Source organism: Oncorhynchus kisutch, linkage group LG3, assembly GCF_002021735.2.
Source record: "Oncorhynchus kisutch isolate 150728-3 linkage group LG3, Okis_V2, whole genome shotgun sequence".
Taxonomy (NCBI): domain Eukaryota; kingdom Metazoa; phylum Chordata; class Actinopteri; order Salmoniformes; family Salmonidae; genus Oncorhynchus; species Oncorhynchus kisutch.
Window position 1 is genome coordinate 68,110,080 of NC_034176.2, and position 19,108 is coordinate 68,129,187.

The window sequence follows — 19,108 nt, forward strand, 5'->3', positions numbered from 1 at the left end:
AGCATGACAGTCCCAACATTCCACACTGGCAGCATTCATGCAGTATGGCAGTTAAATGTATATGCTTTGCTAAGCATCTATGGAGTGTTACAGCCCCATGCTTGTCTGACACAATGCTTTGGGCTGGGTGGAGCTGGCATTCTTTAGCGATCATGGGTGAGGCATAACGACTGACCGTGTGATCTATGTGGTGTTAATAGTAAGGGACTGTATGTACTTCATGTGTGTGTGTTTATGTATGTGTGTGTGTTTATGTATGTGCTGTGGAGGCGTATCTCTGTGAACACTTAGTATTTTTGGCTTGTGAATGGATGTATATAGCTGTGTGTCTGAGTGTAGAGAGAGAGCGGGGGTGGATGGTTTTTAAGGATACCGTTTCCCAGCTAATTTCTCTTTACCAGCCAGGCAGTATACTGCCACAGGGTGGATCACAGCCCTCTCCTCAACACTCCTTTGTTCCGCAGCTGCACAGCCCCATTCTCTCACTGCTCTCTCACTCCTGATAAATATAGCGCAGACATTGATTTAAGAAGATAAAAACCTTTAACCATATTATTATAAGTCAGAGAGAGTTGATAATCATGTTAAATCATAATCCTGGTGGTGGCTCTGCTGTATTTCACACATTGTGAGGAGACATGGGCAGAGTTACAGAGATGGAGAATGTCATTGGGTGCCAGTAGTTCCCAGACAATTGAATTCTACAATGTAAATTGTCCTCAACAATGGATTAAAGTGAGCTCAAATATATCCATCTCTGCTCCAACTCCTTTCCACCTGGAATTTGGAAGTTCTTCCTGGTAAGCCCTTCTGTGGATTACAGTATTATTGTCACTGAATGATTGGTGCCAACATGAATGATGGTTTGCCAAACTCTGTATAGCTTTGGCTCTTACAGTGAGTGGTGGCCTTGCTTTGCCTGGGATACCCTGCTACTCACAACAACACATGTCTACAACAAGAGACATTTTGTACAGTACTTGATGAAAAGTACAATATAAAATCCTCCAACAATCTCTATTGTCTTGTTCCTCTGTACCAGACCTGTCCACAGACAGTATAAATACTGATTACATCTGCCTGTGTGTTCCAGACACTAGCTCCAATGAGAGGAGATGTGAGGAGACAAGTGGAACGGGAGAGGAGAGGAGAAGGAGTGGGAGACAGTAAAGATGAGAGGAACGCCACTGAGGAGAGAGTTGTGAGGAGAGGAAGGTAAAGATATTGTGGGTTGACATTCCTCTGTCGTTTGAAGTCTTCTAATGAGACAACTGCAGCCGTAGAGGATCAGAGACAGAGAAGCAGACACTCCTGTTTCACTTTTGCTTAATGAGCACTACTTGCACTACTCCTCCTTCACAGGATGGGAGGAAGTTGACACTAGACACTGATCGAAGATTAGTTTTACATTATCCAACCTTAATGGTGAAGGCCAGGATTTGGGGAGGTTAAGCTGATCCTCGATCTTTGGTTAAGGGCAACTTCTACCTCCCTAGGGCTTTGGGCTAGCCTGCTGTACAGATCTAGGATCATCTTACATGGAAAAGCACACAACTGACCTTAGATCCGTATAGATGGAGAGACTACGGGTCAGTCAGTGTGTGTCTGAGGGGTTAACTGAACTCCACAGCATCAGCTGAACCATATGCAGTGATAAAGGCCTGATTAGCATTATGGGATGTCAAGAGCTCTGTGCTAACTGTTTCCTCAGAGTAAATCTCTACAGGCCTGCTTGGTTCACTTGACTAATCTAAATTTGAACGATTCACCGACTGTTTGTTCCACCTGCCCCGGTTTCTGGAAGGATGTAGACTGTGGTGTGAGGGGATGACAGAGGCTCGCCTCATAGGAGACTGTTGCTGATTACTGCTGAGATGTGATGGTTACTCAGGTGCTTACATCCAGGTGAGTGCTACACTTTTTAGTGGTGGATCTGTTCCAGCCTACCTACAGAGGAGGAGTAGCTGTGAATTTCCGAGACAGATGCTGCCTGATGAAGCGCTCCGGACCTGCCTGTCTGACCAATGTTTCTCCCTCCCCGCTGAACCATCCACTCAAGCTACTCCTGTACTTACTGTATCATCATCCAGCTGTGGAAGACCATCTCTCATGAACTGCCAGCTCCCTGAATGATTTTTGTATGTTTTTTTAAAGCGAGATTCTGTATGAAAAGCGCTATATAAAATAAAGGATTATATTATTAATCAACTGAATCCATTTACCATGCTTCAGATGCACTGCATCAAAAAAAGACCATCTCTGTAAACAATCTTTAGTATTTAGCTGGTTGTGACATGCAATAACGTAGCAATATTTACCAGCGTGGATGACATAAGGTCAATTAGATATAATGGTGTGAAATGGTTGGAGTAGCCGAGCACAAACACGCTACACAGGGAATTGAATTGGACATGACTGTATTAAGCAGAGCCATTAGATCTGTGCAGGCCAGGCTCTTCAACTACCTGATCAGATATAAAGCTGGTCTGCTCACCCACGTTAAGGCTTTAATAAAATGCATTACCGAAGCCTGTCAGGCGTAACAGCATGACATTAGCATCGCTCAGACTCTGAGGCTGAGATAACACAAGGCTAAAAAGGTCATGATAGCCATAGCAACGGACCTGAAAGAAGCAACACCTGCCCCATATTGGTTTTGATGGGGGAAATGAAAGAGCCTGTGTCCACAGCTGTCAGCAGTCTCACCACAGCAGCAGAGCAGCTCTGATTCTGAATGAAGCCCTGGTATGTGGCATGGTTTAGGCTATATTCTAGCCATTAGACTAGATTCTGAGCAAGCTGGATAATGAAATGTGCCCATGCATATTTTCATAAGTCTACAAAATCTATTATATGGAGGGTGCTGTCGTACTCTAATAACCCCATACTATATTCTACTTCATCAGTACTCTAAGCCGACACACCCTCAGGGCATATCAGGTGCAACCCCTCCCTGAGAAAATTATTTGGGTTTAAGAATGTATTGAGGGATGGAGGGGGAAGTGTGAATATGGAAGAGGAATGTAGGGTACAATGTTTGTGTGTGTGTGTGGTAGGGAGGGAGGGAGGGAGGGAGGGAGGGGGGGAGGGAGGGAGGGAGGGAGGGAGGGAGGGAGGGAGGGAGGGAGGGAGGGAGGGAGGGACTAAGATCAGACTTTGAGAATAGCTTCTACTGGATGAGTTCTCCCCAGAGGCCCGGAATAGGCTTGTCCATGGCTGTCTGTCTCTTTGAATCTCCCAGCAAGAGCAGGAGAGAGAAAGGGAGAGAAAGAGGGAGGGAAGAGAAGTAGTTAGAATGAGTTATGAGAGAGAGGGAGAGAGGGGAGATGAAGACAGAAAGGGGTTATAAAGAAATGCTACCTCCGCTTTATCTCTCTCTTTTTCTGTCTCTCTCTAAACTAGTTAGTCATCCCAGTACCCTTTGTTAATTTCTTTCCTCTACCGGTCCTCTACTCGCATCTAACCCCTCCTCTCTTCTTTCCTGTCTTCTCCCAACCCCATTTCTCCTTGAATAATTGATCAGTAACACATTTTCTCTCCCAGCAAGGTTGGTGAGAGAGATGGAGAGAAACGGTTGCTGCACTCTCTCAACTCATTAAGTGTCTCTCTGGGAGCCCATTGGCGGGACTAGACCCATAATACATTCACATTGAGAAGGAAAGGTGTCAGTCATACAGTAGACTAGTATGGCAGCTGTTTAAAGGATGCTAAGCGGTAGCCCACTTGTGAAGCACACACATACCCAAACCAACCACTTGTCCTTCTTGTCCTGCTATTTTTGGCTGACGGTTACAAATTGAAAATGAGAAAAAATAAAGAGGACTTAGAAATGACATTTGCTGTTTCTTTGGCTTTTGGCCCCTACTTAAATGCAGCCTCAGGTATTTCCTTTTTATTGTTCTTCTCCCTTCTTCTCTTCGCTCTGCCTTCTCTCACTCCCCTCTACTCTCTGTCCTCTCTGTGGTTGTACTCAGGGATCTCTCTGTCTATGTCTCTGCCTTCTCTCACTCCCCTCCACTCTCTGTCCTCTCTGTGGTTGTACTCAGGGATCTCTCTGTCTCTGTCTCTGTCTCTGCCTTCTCTCACTCCCCTCCACTCTCTGTCCTCTCTGTGGTTGTACTCAGGGATCTCTCTGTCTCTGCCTCTGCCTTCTCTCACTCCCCTCCACTCTCTGTCCTCTCTGTGGTTGTACTCAGGGATCTCTCTGTCTCTGTCTCTGTCTCTGCCTTCTCTCACTCCCCTCCACTCTCTGTCCTCTCTGTGGTTGTACTCAGGGATCTCTCTGTCTCTGTCTCTGTCTCTGTCTCTGTCTCTGTCTCTGTCTCTGTCTCTGTCTCTGTCTCTGTCTCTGTCTCTGTCTCTGTCTCTGTCTCTGCCTTCTCTCACTCCCCTCCACTCTCTGTCCTCTCTGTGGTTGTACTCAGGGATCTCTCTGTCTCTGTCTCTGCCTTCTCTCACTCCCCTCCACTCTCTGTCCTCTCTGTGGTTGTACTCAGGGATCTCTCTGTCTCTGTCTCTGCCTTCTCTCACTCCCCTCCACTCTCTGTCCTCTCTGTGGTTGTACTCAGGGATCTCTCTGTCTCTGTCTCTGTCTCTGCCTTCTCTCACTCCCCTCCACTCTCTGTCCTCTCTGTGGTTGTACTCAGGGATCTCTCTGTCTCTGTCTCTGCCTTCTCTCACTCCCCTCCACTCTCTGTCCTCTCTGTGGTTGTACTCAGGAATCTCTCTGTCTCTGTCTCTGCCTTCTCTCACTCCCCTCCACTCTCTGTCCTCTCTGTGGTTGTACTCAGGGATCTCTCTGTCTCTGTCTCTGTCTCTGCCTTCTCTCACTCCCCTCCACTCTCTGTCCTCTCTGTGGTTGTACTCAGGGATCTCTCTGTCTCTGTCTCTGCCTTCTCTCACTCCCCTCCACTATCTGTCCTCTCTGTGGTTGTACTCAGGGATCTCTCTGTCTCTGTCTCTGCCTTCTCTCACTCCCCTCCACTCTCTGTCCTCTCTGTGGTTGTACTCAGGGATCTCTCTGTCTCTGTCTCTGTCTCTGTCTCTGCCTTCTCTCACTCCCCTCCACTCTCTGTCCTCTCTGTGGTTGTACTCAGGGATCTCTCTGTCTCTGTCTCTGCCTTCTCTCACTCCCCTCCACTCTCTGTCCTCTCTGTGGTTGTACTCAGGGATCTCTCTGTCTCTGTCTCTGCCTTCTCTCACTCCCCTCCACTCTCTGTCCTCTCTGTGGTTGTACTCAGGGATCTCTCTGTCTCTGTCTCTGTCTCTGCCTTCTCTCACTCCCCTCCACTCTCTGTCCTCTCTGTGGTTGTACTCAGGGATCTCTCTGTCTCTGTCTCTGCCTTCTCTCACTCCCCTCCACTCTCTGTCCTCTCTGTGGTTGTACTCAGGGATCTCTCTGTCTCTGTCTCTGCCTTCTCTCACTCCCCTCCACTCTCTGTCCTCTCTGTGGTTGTACTCAGGGATCTCTCTGTCTCTGTCTCTGCCTTCTCTCACTCCCCTCCACTCTCTGTCCTCTCTGTGGTTGTACTCAGGGATCTCTCTGTCTCTGTCTCTGCCTTCTCTCACTCCCCTCCACTATCTGTCCTCTCTGTGGTTGTACTCAGGGATCTCTCTGTCTCTGTCTCTGCCTTCTCTCACTCCCCTCCACTCTCTGTCCTCTCTGTGGTTGTACTCAGGGATCTCTCTGTCTCTGTCTCTGCCTTCTCTCACTCCCCTCCACTCTCTGTCCTCTCTGTGGTTGTACTCAGGGATCTCTCTGTCTCTGTCTCTGTCTCTGCCTTCTCTCACTCCCCTCCACTCTCTGTCCTCTCTGTGGTTGTACTCAGGGATCTCTCTGTCTCTGTCTCTCTGCCTTCTCTCACTCCCCTCCACTCTCTGTCCTCTCTGTGGTTGTACTCAGGGATCTCTCTGTCTCTGTCTCTGTCTCTGCCTTCTCTCACTCCCCTCCACTCTCTGTCCTCTCTGTGGTTGTACTCAGGGATCTCTCTGTCTCTGCCTTCTCTCACTCCCCTCCACTCTCTGTCCTCTCTGTGGTTGTACTCAGGGATCTCTCTGTCTCTGTCTCTACCTTCTCTCACTCCCCTCCACTCTCTGTCCTCTCTGTGGTTGTACTCAGGGATCTCTCTGTCTCTCCTTTCTGCCAGGATGTACTGTATATTGAAAATGTAATAGAATGTAAGATAAGGGGAGAGGGAAGAGTATACATGTAATGGAAAAGAGGAACGGACAAACTCAATTGGAAAGACAAATTGAGAGAGCGTGAGAGATAAGAAAGAGTTTGGAAAAACAAATCTGGGGAGAGAAAGATGAGGGAGAAGAGGGCTAATCTGCCTTAGTGAAGACTGAGATAATTGCCTGGTAGGCATGGCTGTCAATAGCAGTAGTCTGGCTGAGGGGAGCGGTGTAGAGACTAGGGGCTCCATCAAAAAGTAGAATGCCTCTGTATCTCACCCCCCCCCCCCCAAGGCCCCCCAGCCTCCCCATGGCTCACTGATCATTAGCCTAGCCAGGGCAGCCTATAATGAGGATCGAGGGGAGACGGGGTAAGCTAGAGAGATGGTTGTCAGGGTCTCCCCTTTAGCAAAACGATGAGCACAGTATAGAACTGCCAGTCTCAACAACAGCCTGTAATGAGGCTGTAATGATTCCCAAACACTCTCATACACTCAGGCATTAACAGGGGCTTTCACTGTGTCTCAGTAGGATTGGTTATAGTGCACAGTGAGATGCTTGGCTCAGGGCCAGTAAACTGGACTTGGCCTTATCTAGAGGTAACAAAGTCATTGGGTCCAGCCAAACTCAGCAATAGGGCCATTAACAACTTTATCCAATTGTTATTCGCTCCCCACAATTCATGGGGAGCGAATAAATGTACTAGTTTTATGATGTAACTAAAGGGTTTTTGTAAAGGAACACACATGGGATTCGACAGAGTACCACATTTCACCCTCCTCCCTCTCTGTCTGTAGGGTAACTGTGCCCCAGGTGTCTCATTAAGGCAGAAGGACACAGATACGGAGCTGTAGTGGCCGTCTCCCTGAATGGGTGTTTAGTCGTTGTGTAGATAAAGGCCTCCTTGTGAGGCTTGTGTCTGTCTCTGTGTCTGTCTGCCTCTGGCTCAGCCCTGGGCCTGGTGCAGATAGGCACAGTGACACATGGTTCCCTCTGTGGGGGGACAGACACACAATGATGCCTTTTAGCTGGGGGATTGGAAGTGGGGATGGGTACAGGACAGGGTGGAAGTCAGGTCAGGGGAACTGGACAGATGGGTGCAATATATTCTAATTTAACCCCAGAGGAAGTGACGAACTGACCACAGTGTGTACCTGTGCCCCCCCAAAAATTACCTTCCTCTTACACACAAAAAAATGAAGGTTTCTCCAGGGTTCTTTGGGAAGGGGGATGGTTCTATATTGAACAATCCTGACCCAAAGAACAATTTGAGACCTTCAATGGTTCTTTGCAGCTCAATTTTATTTGACTTTAGTGATAATTAAAATGTAGCTGCAGCGGCTCATTCAAATATTTTGGGGCGTGGCTCTTTTTGTGCAACCGTGAGTGAGGGTGTAATTCCAGTTGATGTAATCTGTTGTCTCATGCTGTCACATGTTATATGTCACATGTTATATGTGACAAAGGCCAGTGATGTGTTCTTGTGAAAGATTCACATTCAGAATGATTGACGAAGTCAGTAGTTATCAATAATCTCCTCAGGGACCCACAGCCATTCCAGAGCTGGCACACCTGATTTAACTTGTTGATAAAACACAATAATAACTGCAATGGGATTTTAACAATATAAAATGGCTAGTAAACCAGAATAAAAACCATGCTACGGTTCTACAAAGAACCTTTGAGATTGAGAAAGGCCCTTTTTTGGTGCTACTGTATATAAAATATTTTTTCATGGTTCTTTATAAAATATATTTTTTAAAGTGTCCATATAGCAATTGTTACAACCCTTGGTTGGTTCTATAAATAACTTTTCTCAATCTAAAGGTTTGTAGAACCTTACAGATTTTTAAAAATTTTGGCTTACTAGCCATATTATATTGTTAAAATTCCATCCAACTACCCTCCCTTAGCCATCCCTTAATTACTATCCTCCCCATCCTCCCCCACTCCTTTTTTCTATCCATCCAATCCACCCTCCCTCCCTCCCTCCATCCATCCATCCATCCATCCATCCATCCATCCATCCATCCATCCATCCATCCATCCATCCACCACTCCTCCATCGCTCCCCTTACCCCGGTACTCACGTCTCCTCTCGGTGACGTGCAGCAGGCCAGCAGTGTGTCCTGGGAGCCCTCCCTCCTCTTCCCCCACTGGGTGATGGTACAACTCCTTGGAAAGGTCCCCTGAGCTGGAGGGCTTCAGCAACTTCTGGATGTCTTTATTGGGCTCTGTGGTGGCAAACACACACACACACACACACACACACACACACACACACACACACACGCACATAAGTAAGTAAGTAAGTAAGTAAGTACACACGTACGCACACATACAGAAACAGTGGGAGAGAGCAAATGAGACAGATAAGAGTGAGTGTTCGTTGTCACAGTCTAGCCCTTCCTGCATCCATGATCTCCTTTTGTTCATGTTTGGCATGTGTGTTTTGTGATGCATTTATGCTGTGTGCTGGTAATCATATTTAGCCGGTGTGCGTCTCGCCTCAGGAAGCAGTGTGTGACTAACAGACTATTCTGGGTGACCATGCCCATCCATCTTCTCCTGAGGATGTCTTATGTGACATTTGTTTATGGACCCACCCTGCTGTGCACAATGCTGTATAACACAGTCACACACACTTGCACACATGCGTGCACACATACGTGGATAAACACACGCACATGCACACACACACACAGAGTAAATAAACACTGCATAAAATACCAGTATTGGCATTTGGGTTGCAACAGAAAGAATATAACCACCAATCTAGAATTTTAAAATGTGTTGAAAAATCAATAATTATTACGTTTCTGCAATATAACCCCACGGTGTACATTTCAAAGTGGAAAATTCTGTTTTTATAGCATTTCAATTGTCAGATGAGAAAGCGTTTGTCTTACTTGTTCTATTTCCAGATATCTTGGTGCTCCTGTCTTTCTACAGAGCCTGTTTCACTGTCCTGTCCTGTCCCGTCCTGTCTTGTCCTGTCCTGTCCTGTGCTGTGCTGTGCTGTGCCGTCCTGTCCTGTCCTGCCCTGTCCTGCCCTGTCCTGTGCTGTCCTGTCCTGTCCTGTGCTGTCCTGTCTTGTGCTGTCCTGTCCTGTGCTGTCCTGTGCTGTCCTGTGCTGTCCTGTCCTGTCCTTTGCTTTGCTCACAGGGAAAAGAAAATGTGTGTTGTTATGTAGTGACAGTAGCTCTACTGTCCTGTGCTGTCCTGTCCTGTGCTGTCCTGTGCTGTCCTGTCCTGTGCTGTCCTGTGCTGTCCTGTCCTGTCCTGTCCTGTGCTTTGCTCACAGGGAAAAGACAATGTGTGTTGTTATGTAGTGACAGTAGCTCTACTGTTTCACTGTCCTGTGCTGTCCTGTCCTGTCCTGTCCTATGCTGTGCTGTCCTGTCCTGTGCTGTCCTGTCCTGTGCTGTCCTGCCCTGCCCTGCCCTGTGCTGTCCTGTCCTGTGCTGTCCTGTCCTGTCCTGTGATGTCCTGTGCTGTGCTGTCCTGTCCTGTGCTGTCCTGTCCTGTCCTGTGCTTTGCTCACAGGGAAAAGACAATGTGTGTTGTTATGTAGTGACAGTATCTCTACTGTTTCACTGTCCTGTGCTGTGCTTTGCTCACAGGGAAAAGACAATGTGTGTTGTTATGTAGTGACGGTAGCTCTACTGTTTCACTGTCCTGTGCTGTGCTTTGCTCACAGGGAAAAGACAATGTGTGTTGTTATGTAAAAGGTTGTCTAGTGACAGTAGCTCTACTGTTTCAGTTTCACTACCTCAATTTCAATGAACCACCGCCTCAGAGCCTCCCTATACTCACTCACATGTTTTATTTAAAAAGTTAAAACTCTGAAACTCTCATTTTATCCACTTCACTAAACCTTTTTACTGTGGTTCTCTATCCCTTTATTTCCCCTCTCATTTCAGAGTTCAGGTTTTTATCCCGTTGGACTGCAATTACCACAGGGCTGTCATTCTGTGTAGCTTTTCAAAGAGGCTAAAGGGATGAAATGGCACCAAAATGAGATTTTTATCAAAGTTCATATTACTTTTCTACCAGGCTCACACAGTTAAATGATCCACTTTCTATTGAATAACTCCCTCAAATCTAGTGTAATATTTAGTGTAATAGGAGGGGTTGAACAGAAGGTTAACCATGAATACTGATGATAATCTACAGTAACATTAATCCCCAGGTTATTATATCACCTACTGTATCCACATGAACCCCTGAATAGCTCTGTTCCTTAACACTGCATGCTGTGGGTTTGACCATAGACAGGTTTACACATAGGGGGTCTTATCTAGAAATAAATGTAGTATTCACAGTATCTATGTTATGTGTGTGTGTGTGTGTGTTTGAATGTATGAAGTTGTGTGTAAAGGTAGTTTAGATCTCCTCCAGTGTGTGTGAGTCACGTACAGACAGTGATGGAAAGAGACTGATGTGGATGTGCTTGTGTACTACGCCGAGTTGGACATTCAATTATATTTAAATTGAAAACGGCTGTCTCATCTGATGTTCTGAGACAACACATTCCTTGGAGGAAGACTACATTCCACCAGGTTCTGAGTCACGGAATATTATCCAGGGAGCTGAGGTGTATCTTAGAAGACTCACAAACCAACACACAGCCTCTAGTCTCTCAAACATGCCGATATACACCTGAACATTCGGTAAACTCATATGCAGTCATCTACAGAGCACACTCCCCACTCTAGTAGAAATCCATACACACTTGATCAAACTGTCACACATTCACACACACATTTTCACACATGCAAGTGTACAAGCGCACCCACCCACCCACACACACCCACACACACACACACACACACACACACACACACACACACACACACACACACACACACACACACACACACACACACACACACACACACACACACACACACACACACACACACACATACACACACACGTACTATCTCTAGCCCACCCAAAAGGCTCCTTCACAGCTTCTACTCCCAAGCCGTAAGACCCCTGAACAGTTAATCAAATAGCTACCCAGACTATTTGCATTTTGTCCCACCCCCTCCCTCTTTTACATTGATGCTACTCACTGTTTATTATCTATGCATCGTCACTTTACCCCTACCTACATGGACATATTCCCTCAATTACCTCAACTAACATGTGCCCCTGCACATTGACTCTGTACCGGTACCCCCTGTATATAGCCTCCACATTGACTCTGTACCGGTACCCACTGTATATAGCCTCCACATTGACTCTGTACCGGTACCCCCTGTATACAGCCTCCACATTGACTCTTTACCGGTACGCCCTGTATACAGCCTCCACATTGACTCTGTACCGGTACCCCCGGTATACAGCCTCCACATTGACTCTTTACCGGTACCCCCTGTATATAGTCTCCACATTGACTCTGTACCGGTACCCCCTGTATATAGCCTCCACATTGACTCTTAACCGGTACTCCCTGTATATAGCCTCCACATTGACTCTGTACCGGTACCCCCTGTATATATTCTCCACATTGACTCTGTACAGTACCACCTGTATATAGCCTCCACATTGGCTCTGTACCGGTACCCCTTGTATATAGCCTCCAAATTGACGACTCTGTACCGGTACCCCCTGTATACAGCCTCCACATTGACTCTGTACCGGTACCCCCTGTATATAGCCTCCACATTGACTCTGTACCGGTACCTCCTGTATATAGCCTCCACATTGACTCTGTACCGGTACCCCCCTGTATATAGCCTCCACATTGACTCTGTACCGGTACCCCCTGTATATAGTCTCCACATTGACTCTGTACCAGTACCCCCTGTATATAGCCTCCACATTGGCTCTGTAACGGTACCCCCTGTATATAGCCTCCACATTGACTCTGTACCGGGTACCCCCTGTATATATTCTCCACATTGACTCTGTACCAGTACCTCTGTATATAGCCTCCACATTGGCTCTGTACCGGTACCCCCTGTATATAGCCTCCACATTGACGACTCTGTACCGGTACCCCCTGTATACAGCCTCCACATTGACTCTGTACCGGTACCCCCCTGTATATAGCCTCCACATTGACTCTGTACCGGTACCCCCCTGTATACAGCCTCCACATTGACTCTGTACCGGTACCCCCTGTATATAGCCTCCACATTGACTCTCTACCGGTACCCCCCTGTATAGAGCCTCCACATTGACTCTGTACCGATACCCCCTGTATATAGTCTCCACATTGACTCTGTACCAGTACCCCCTGTATATAGCCTCCACATTGACTCTGTACCGATACCCCCTGTATATAGTCTCCACATTGACTCTGTACCAGTACCCCCTGTATATAGCCTCCACATTGACTCTTTACCGGTACCCCCTGTATACAGCCTCCACATTGACTCTTTACCGGTACCCCCTGTATATAGCCTCCACATTGACTCTGTACCGGTACCCCCTGTATACAGCCTCCACATTGACTCTGAACCGATACCCCCTAGATATAGCCTCCACATTGACTCTTTACCGGTACCCCCTGTATATAGTCTCCACATTGACTCTGTACCGATACCCCCTGTATATAGCCTCCACATTGACTCTTAACCGGTACTCCCTGTATATAGTCTCCACATTGACTCTGTACCGGTACCCCCTGTATACAGCCTCCACATTGGACTCTGAACCGATACCCCCTAGATATAGCCTCCACATTGACTCTTTACCGGTACCCCTGTATATAGTCTCCACATTGACTCTGTACCGATACCCCCTGTATATAGCCTCCACATTGACTCTTAACCAGTACTCCCTGTATATAGTCTCCACATTGACTCTGTACCGGTACCCCTTGTATATAGCATCCACATTGACTCTGTACCGGTACCTCCTGTATATAGCCTCCACATTGACTCTTAACCAGTACTCCCTGTATATAGTCTCCACATTGACTCTGTACCAGTACCACCTGTATATAGCCTCCACATTGGCTCTGTACCGGTACCCCTTGTATATAGCCTCCAAATTGACGACTCTGTACCGGTACCCCCTGTATACAGCCTCCACATTGACTCTGTACCGGTACCCCCTGTATATAGCCTCCACATTGACGACTCTGTACCGGTACCCCCTGTATACAGCTTCCACATTGACTTTTTACCAGTAGGCCCTGTATATAGCCTCCACATTGACTCTGTACCGGTACCTCCTGTATATAGCCTCCACATTGACTCTGTACCGGTACCCCCTGTATATAGCCTCCACATTGACTCTGTACCGGTACCCCCCTGTATATAGTCTCCACATTGACTCTGTACCAGTACCCCCTGTATATAGCCTCCCACATTGGCTCTGTAACGGTACCCCCTGTATATAGCCTCCACATTGACTCTGTACCGGTACCCCCCTGTATATATTCTCCACATTGACTCTGTACCAGTACCCTCTGTATATAGCCTCCACATTGGCTCTGTACCGGTACCCCCTGTATATAGCCTCCACATTGACGACTCTGTACCGGTACCCCCTGTATACAGCCTCCCACATTGACTCTGTACCGGTACCCCCTGTATATAGCCTCCACATTGACTCTGTACCGGTACCCCCCTGTATACAGCCTCCACATTGACTCTGTACCGGTACCCCCTGTATATAGCCTCCACATTGACTCTCTACCGGTACCCCCTGTATAGAGCCTCCACATTGACTCTGTACCGATACCCCCTGTATATAGTCTCCACATTGACTCTGTACCAGTACCCCCTGTATATAGCCTCCACATTGACTCTGTACCGATACCCCCTGTATATAGTCTCCACATTGACTCTGTACCAGTACCCCCTGTATATAGCCTCCACATTGACTCTTTACCGGTACCCCCTGTATACAGCCTCCACATTGACTCTTTACCGGTACCCCCTGTATATAGCCTCCACATTGACTCTGTACCGGTACCCCCTGTATACAGCCTCCACATTGACTCTGAACCGATACCCCCTAGATATAGCCTCCACATTGACTCTTTACCGGTACCCCCTGTATATAGTCTCCACATTGACTCTGTACCGATACCCCCTGTATATAGCCTTCCACATTGACTCTTAACCGGTACTCCCTGTATATAGTCTCCACATTGACTCTGTACCGGTACCCCCTGTATACAGCCTCCACATTGACTCTGAACCGATACCCCCTAGATATAGCCTCCACATTGACTCTTTACCGGTACCCCCTGTATATAGTCTCCACATTGACTCTGTACCGATACCCCCTGTATATAGCCTCCACATTGACTCTTAACCAGTACTTCCCTGTATATAGTCTCCACATTGACTCTGTACCGGTACCGCTTGTATATAGCATCCACATTGACTCTGTACCGGTACCTCCTGTATATAGCCTCCACATTGACTCTTAACCAGTACTCCCTGTATATAGTCTCCACATTGACTCTGTACCGGTACCCCCCTGTATATATTCTCCACATTGACTCTGTACCAGTACCCCCTGTATATAGCCTCCACATTGACTCTGTATCAGTACCCCCTGTATATAGCCTCCACATTGACTCTTTACCGGTACGCCCCTGTATACAGCCTCCACATTGACTCTTTACCGGTACCCCCTGTATACAGCCTCCACATTGACTCTTTACCGGTACCCCCTGTATACAGCCTCCACATTGACTCTTAACCAGTACTCCCTGTATATAGCCTCCACATTGACTCTTAACCAGTACTCCCTGTATATAGTCTCCACATTGACTCTGTACCGGTACCCCCTGTATATATTCTCCACATTGACTCTGTACCAGTACCCCCTGTATATAGCCTCCACATTGACTCTGTATCAGTACCCCCTGTATATAGCCTCCACATTGACTCTTTACCGGTACGCCCTGTATACAGCCTCCCACATGACTCTTTACCGGTACCCCCTGTATACAGCCTCCACATTGACTCTTTACCGGTACCCCCTGTATACAGCCTCCACATTGACTCTTTACCGGTACGCCCTGTATACAGCCTCCACATTGACTCTGTACCGGTACCCCCTGTATACAGCCTCCACATTGACTCTTTACGCGTACGCCCTGTATCAGCCTCCACATTGACTCTGTACGGTACCACCCTGTATACAGCCTCCACATTGACTCTTTACCGGTACCCCTGTATATAGTCTCCACATTGACTCTGTACCGGTACCCCCTGTATATCGCCTCCACATGACTCTTAACCGGTACTCCCTGTATATAGCCTCCACATTGACGTCTGTACCGGGTACCACCCTGTATATATTCTCCACATTGACTCTGTACCAGTACCCCTGTATATAGCCTCCACATTGGCTCTGTACCGGTACCCCCTTGTATATAGCCTCCACATTGACGACTCTGTACCGGTACCCCCTGTATACAGCCTCCACATTGACTCTGTACCGGTACCCCCTGTATATAGCCTCCACATTGACTCTGTACCAGTACCCCCTGTATATATTCTCCACATTGACTCTGTACCAGTACCCCCTGTATATAGCCTCCACATTGGCTCTGTACCGGTACCCCCCTGTATATAGCCTCCAATTGACGACTCTGTACCGGTACCCCCTGTATACACGCTTCCACATTGACTCTTTACCAGTACGCCCTGTATATAGCCTCCACATTGACTCTGTACAGTACCTCCTGTATATAGCCTCCACATTGACTCTGTACGGTACCCCCCTGTATATAGCCTCCACATTGACTCTGTACCGATACCCCCTGTATACAGCTCCACATTGACTCATGTACCGGTACCCCCTGTATATAGCCTCCACATTGACTCTCTACCGGGTACCCCCTGTATAGAGCCTCCACATTGACTCTGTACCGATACCCCCTGATATTAGTCTCCACATTGACTCTTGTACCAAGTACCCCTGTATATAGCCTCCACATTGACTCTGTACGATACCCCCTTGTATATAGTCTCCACATTGACTCTGTACCAGTACCCCCTGTATATAGCCTCCACATTGACTCTTTACCGGTACCCCCTGTATACAGCCTCCACATTGACTCTTTACCGGTACCCCCTGTATATAGCCTCCACATTGACTCTGTACCGGTACCCCCTGTATACAGCCTCCACATTGACTCTGAACCGATACCCCCTAGATATAGCCTCCACATTGACTCTTTAACCGGTACCCCCTGTATATAGTCTCCACATTGACTCTGTACCGATACCCCCCTGTATATAGCCTCCACATTGACTCTTAACCGGTACTCCCTGTATATAGTCTCCACATTGACTCTGTACCGGTACCCCCTGTATACAGCCTCCACATTGACTCTGAACCGATACCCCCTAGATATAGCCTCCACATTGACTCTTTACCGGTACCCCCTGTATATAGTCTCCACATTGACTCTGTACCGATACCCCCTGTATATAGCCTCCACATTGACTCTTAACCAGTACTCCTGTATATAGTCTCCACATTGACTCTGTACCGGTACCCTTGTATATAGCATCCACATTGACTCTGTACCGGTACCTCCTGTATATAGCCTCCACATTGACTCTAACCCAGTACTCCCTGTATATAGTCTCCACATTGACTCTGTACCGGTACCCCCTGTATATATTCTCCACATTGACTCTGTACCAGTACCCCCTGTATATAGCCTCCACATGACTCTGTATCAGTACCCCCTGTATATAGCCTCCACATTGACTCTTTACCGGTACGCCCTGTATACAGCCTCCACATTGACTCTTTACCGGTACCCCCTGTATACAGCCTCCACATTGACTCTTTACCGGTACCCCCTGTATACAGCCTCCACATTGACTCTTAACCAGTACTCCCTGTATATAGCCTCCACATTGACTCTTAACCAGTACTCCCTGTATATAGTCTCCACATTGACTCTGTACCGGTACCCCCCTGTATATATTCTCCACATTGACTCTGTACCAGTACCCCCTGTATATAGCCTCCACATTGACTCTGTATCAGTACCCCCTGTATATAGCCTCCACATTGACTCTTTACCGGTACGCCCTGTATACAGCCTCCACATTGAACTCTTACCGGTACCCCCTGTATACAGCCTCCACATTGACTCTTTACCGGTACCCACTGTATACAGCCTCCACATTGACTCTTTACCGGTACGCCCTGTATACAGCCTCCACATTGACTCTGTACCGGTACCCCCTGTATACAGCCTCCACATTGACTCTTTCACCGGTACGCCCTGTATACAGCCTCCACATTGACACTGTACCGGTACCCCCTGTATACAGCCTCCACATTGACTCTTTACCGGTACCCCCTGTATATAGTCTCCACATGACTCTGTACCGGTACCCCTGTATATCGCCTCCACATTGACTCTTAACCGTACTCCCTGTATATAGCCTCCACATTGACTCTGTACCGGTACCCCCTGTATATATTCTCCACATTGACTCTGTACCAGTACCCCCTGTATATAGCCTCCACATTGGCTCTGTACCGGTACCCCTTGTATATAGCCTCCACATTGCAGACTCTGTACCGGTACCCCCTGTATACAGCCTCCACATTTGACTCTGTACGGTACCCCCTGTATATAGCCTCCACATTGACTCTGTACCGATACCCCCTGTATATAGTCTCCACATTGACTCTGTACCAGTACCCCCTGTATATAGCCTCCACATTGACTCTTTACCAGGTACCCCCTGTATACAGCCTCCACATTGACTCTTTACCGGTACCCCCTGTATATAGCCTCCACATTGACTCTGTACCGGTACCCCCTGTATACAGCCTCCACATTGACTCTGAACCGATACCCCCTAGATATAGCCTCCACATTGACTCTTTACCGGTACCCCCTGTATATAGTCTCCACATTGACTCTGTACCGATACCCCCTGTATATAGCCTCCACATTGACTCTTAACCGGTACTCCCTGTATATAGTCTCCACATTGACTCTGTACCGGTACCCCCTGTATACAGCCTCCACATTGACTCTGAACCGATACCCCCTAGATATAGCCTCCACATTGACTCTTTACCGGTACCCCCTGTATATAGTCTCCACATTGACTCTGTACCGATACCCCCTGTATATAGCCTCCACATTGACTCTTAACCAGATACTCCCTGTATATAGTCTCCACATTGACTCTGTACCGGTACCCCTTGTATATAGCATCCACATTGACTCTGTACCTGCGTACCTCCTGTATATAGCCTCCACAATTGACTCTTAACCAGTACCTCCCTGTATATAGTCTCCACATTGACTCTGTACCGGTACCCCCTGTATATATTCTCCACATTGACTCTGTACCAGTTACCCCCTGTATATAGCCTCCACATTGACTCTGTATCACGTGAGCCCACCATGTATATAGCCTCCACATTGACTCTTTACCGGTACGGCCCTGTTATACAGCCTCCACATTGACTCTTTACCGGTACCCCCTGTATACAGCCTCCACATTGACTCTTTACACGGTACCACCCTGTATACAGCCTCCACATTGACTCTTAACCAGTACTCCCTGTATATAGCCTCCATCACATTTGGACTCTTAACCAGTAGCTCCCTGTATATATCTCCACATTGACTCTGTACCAGGTACCCCCTGTATATATTCTCCACATTGACTCGGTACCAGTACCCCCTGTATATAGCCTCCACATTGACTCTGTATCAGTACCCCTTATATAGCCTCCACATTGACTCTTTACCGGTACGCCCTGTATACAGCCTCCACATGACTCTTTACCGGTACCCCTGTATACAGCCTCCACATGACTCTTTACCCGGTACCCCCTGTATACAGCCTCCACATTGACTCTTTCGGTACGCCCTGTATACAGCCTCCACATTGACTCTGTACCGGTACCCCCTGTATACAGCCTCCACATTGACTCTTTACCGGTACGCCCTGTATACAGC

The 19,108-nt window shown here is 47.6% G+C and overlaps 1 protein-coding gene across 2 annotated transcripts in view; it reads right to left on the reverse strand.

Annotated features, from left to right (window-relative positions):
* LOC116359547 (dysbindin domain-containing protein 1-like) overlaps positions 1 to 19,108 on the reverse strand; it is a 46,836-nt gene that overhangs the window by 18,298 nt on the left and 9,430 nt on the right. Inside the window, exon 2 of one of the 2 annotated variants that reach the window (XM_031812312.1) lies at positions 8,253 to 8,408. In XM_031812312.1, the coding sequence (XP_031668172.1) occupies positions 8,253 to 8,408 (156 nt within the window). The remainder of the gene's footprint in view (positions 1 to 8,252; positions 8,409 to 19,108) is intronic. The other variant, XM_031812315.1, reaches the window with a different exon arrangement.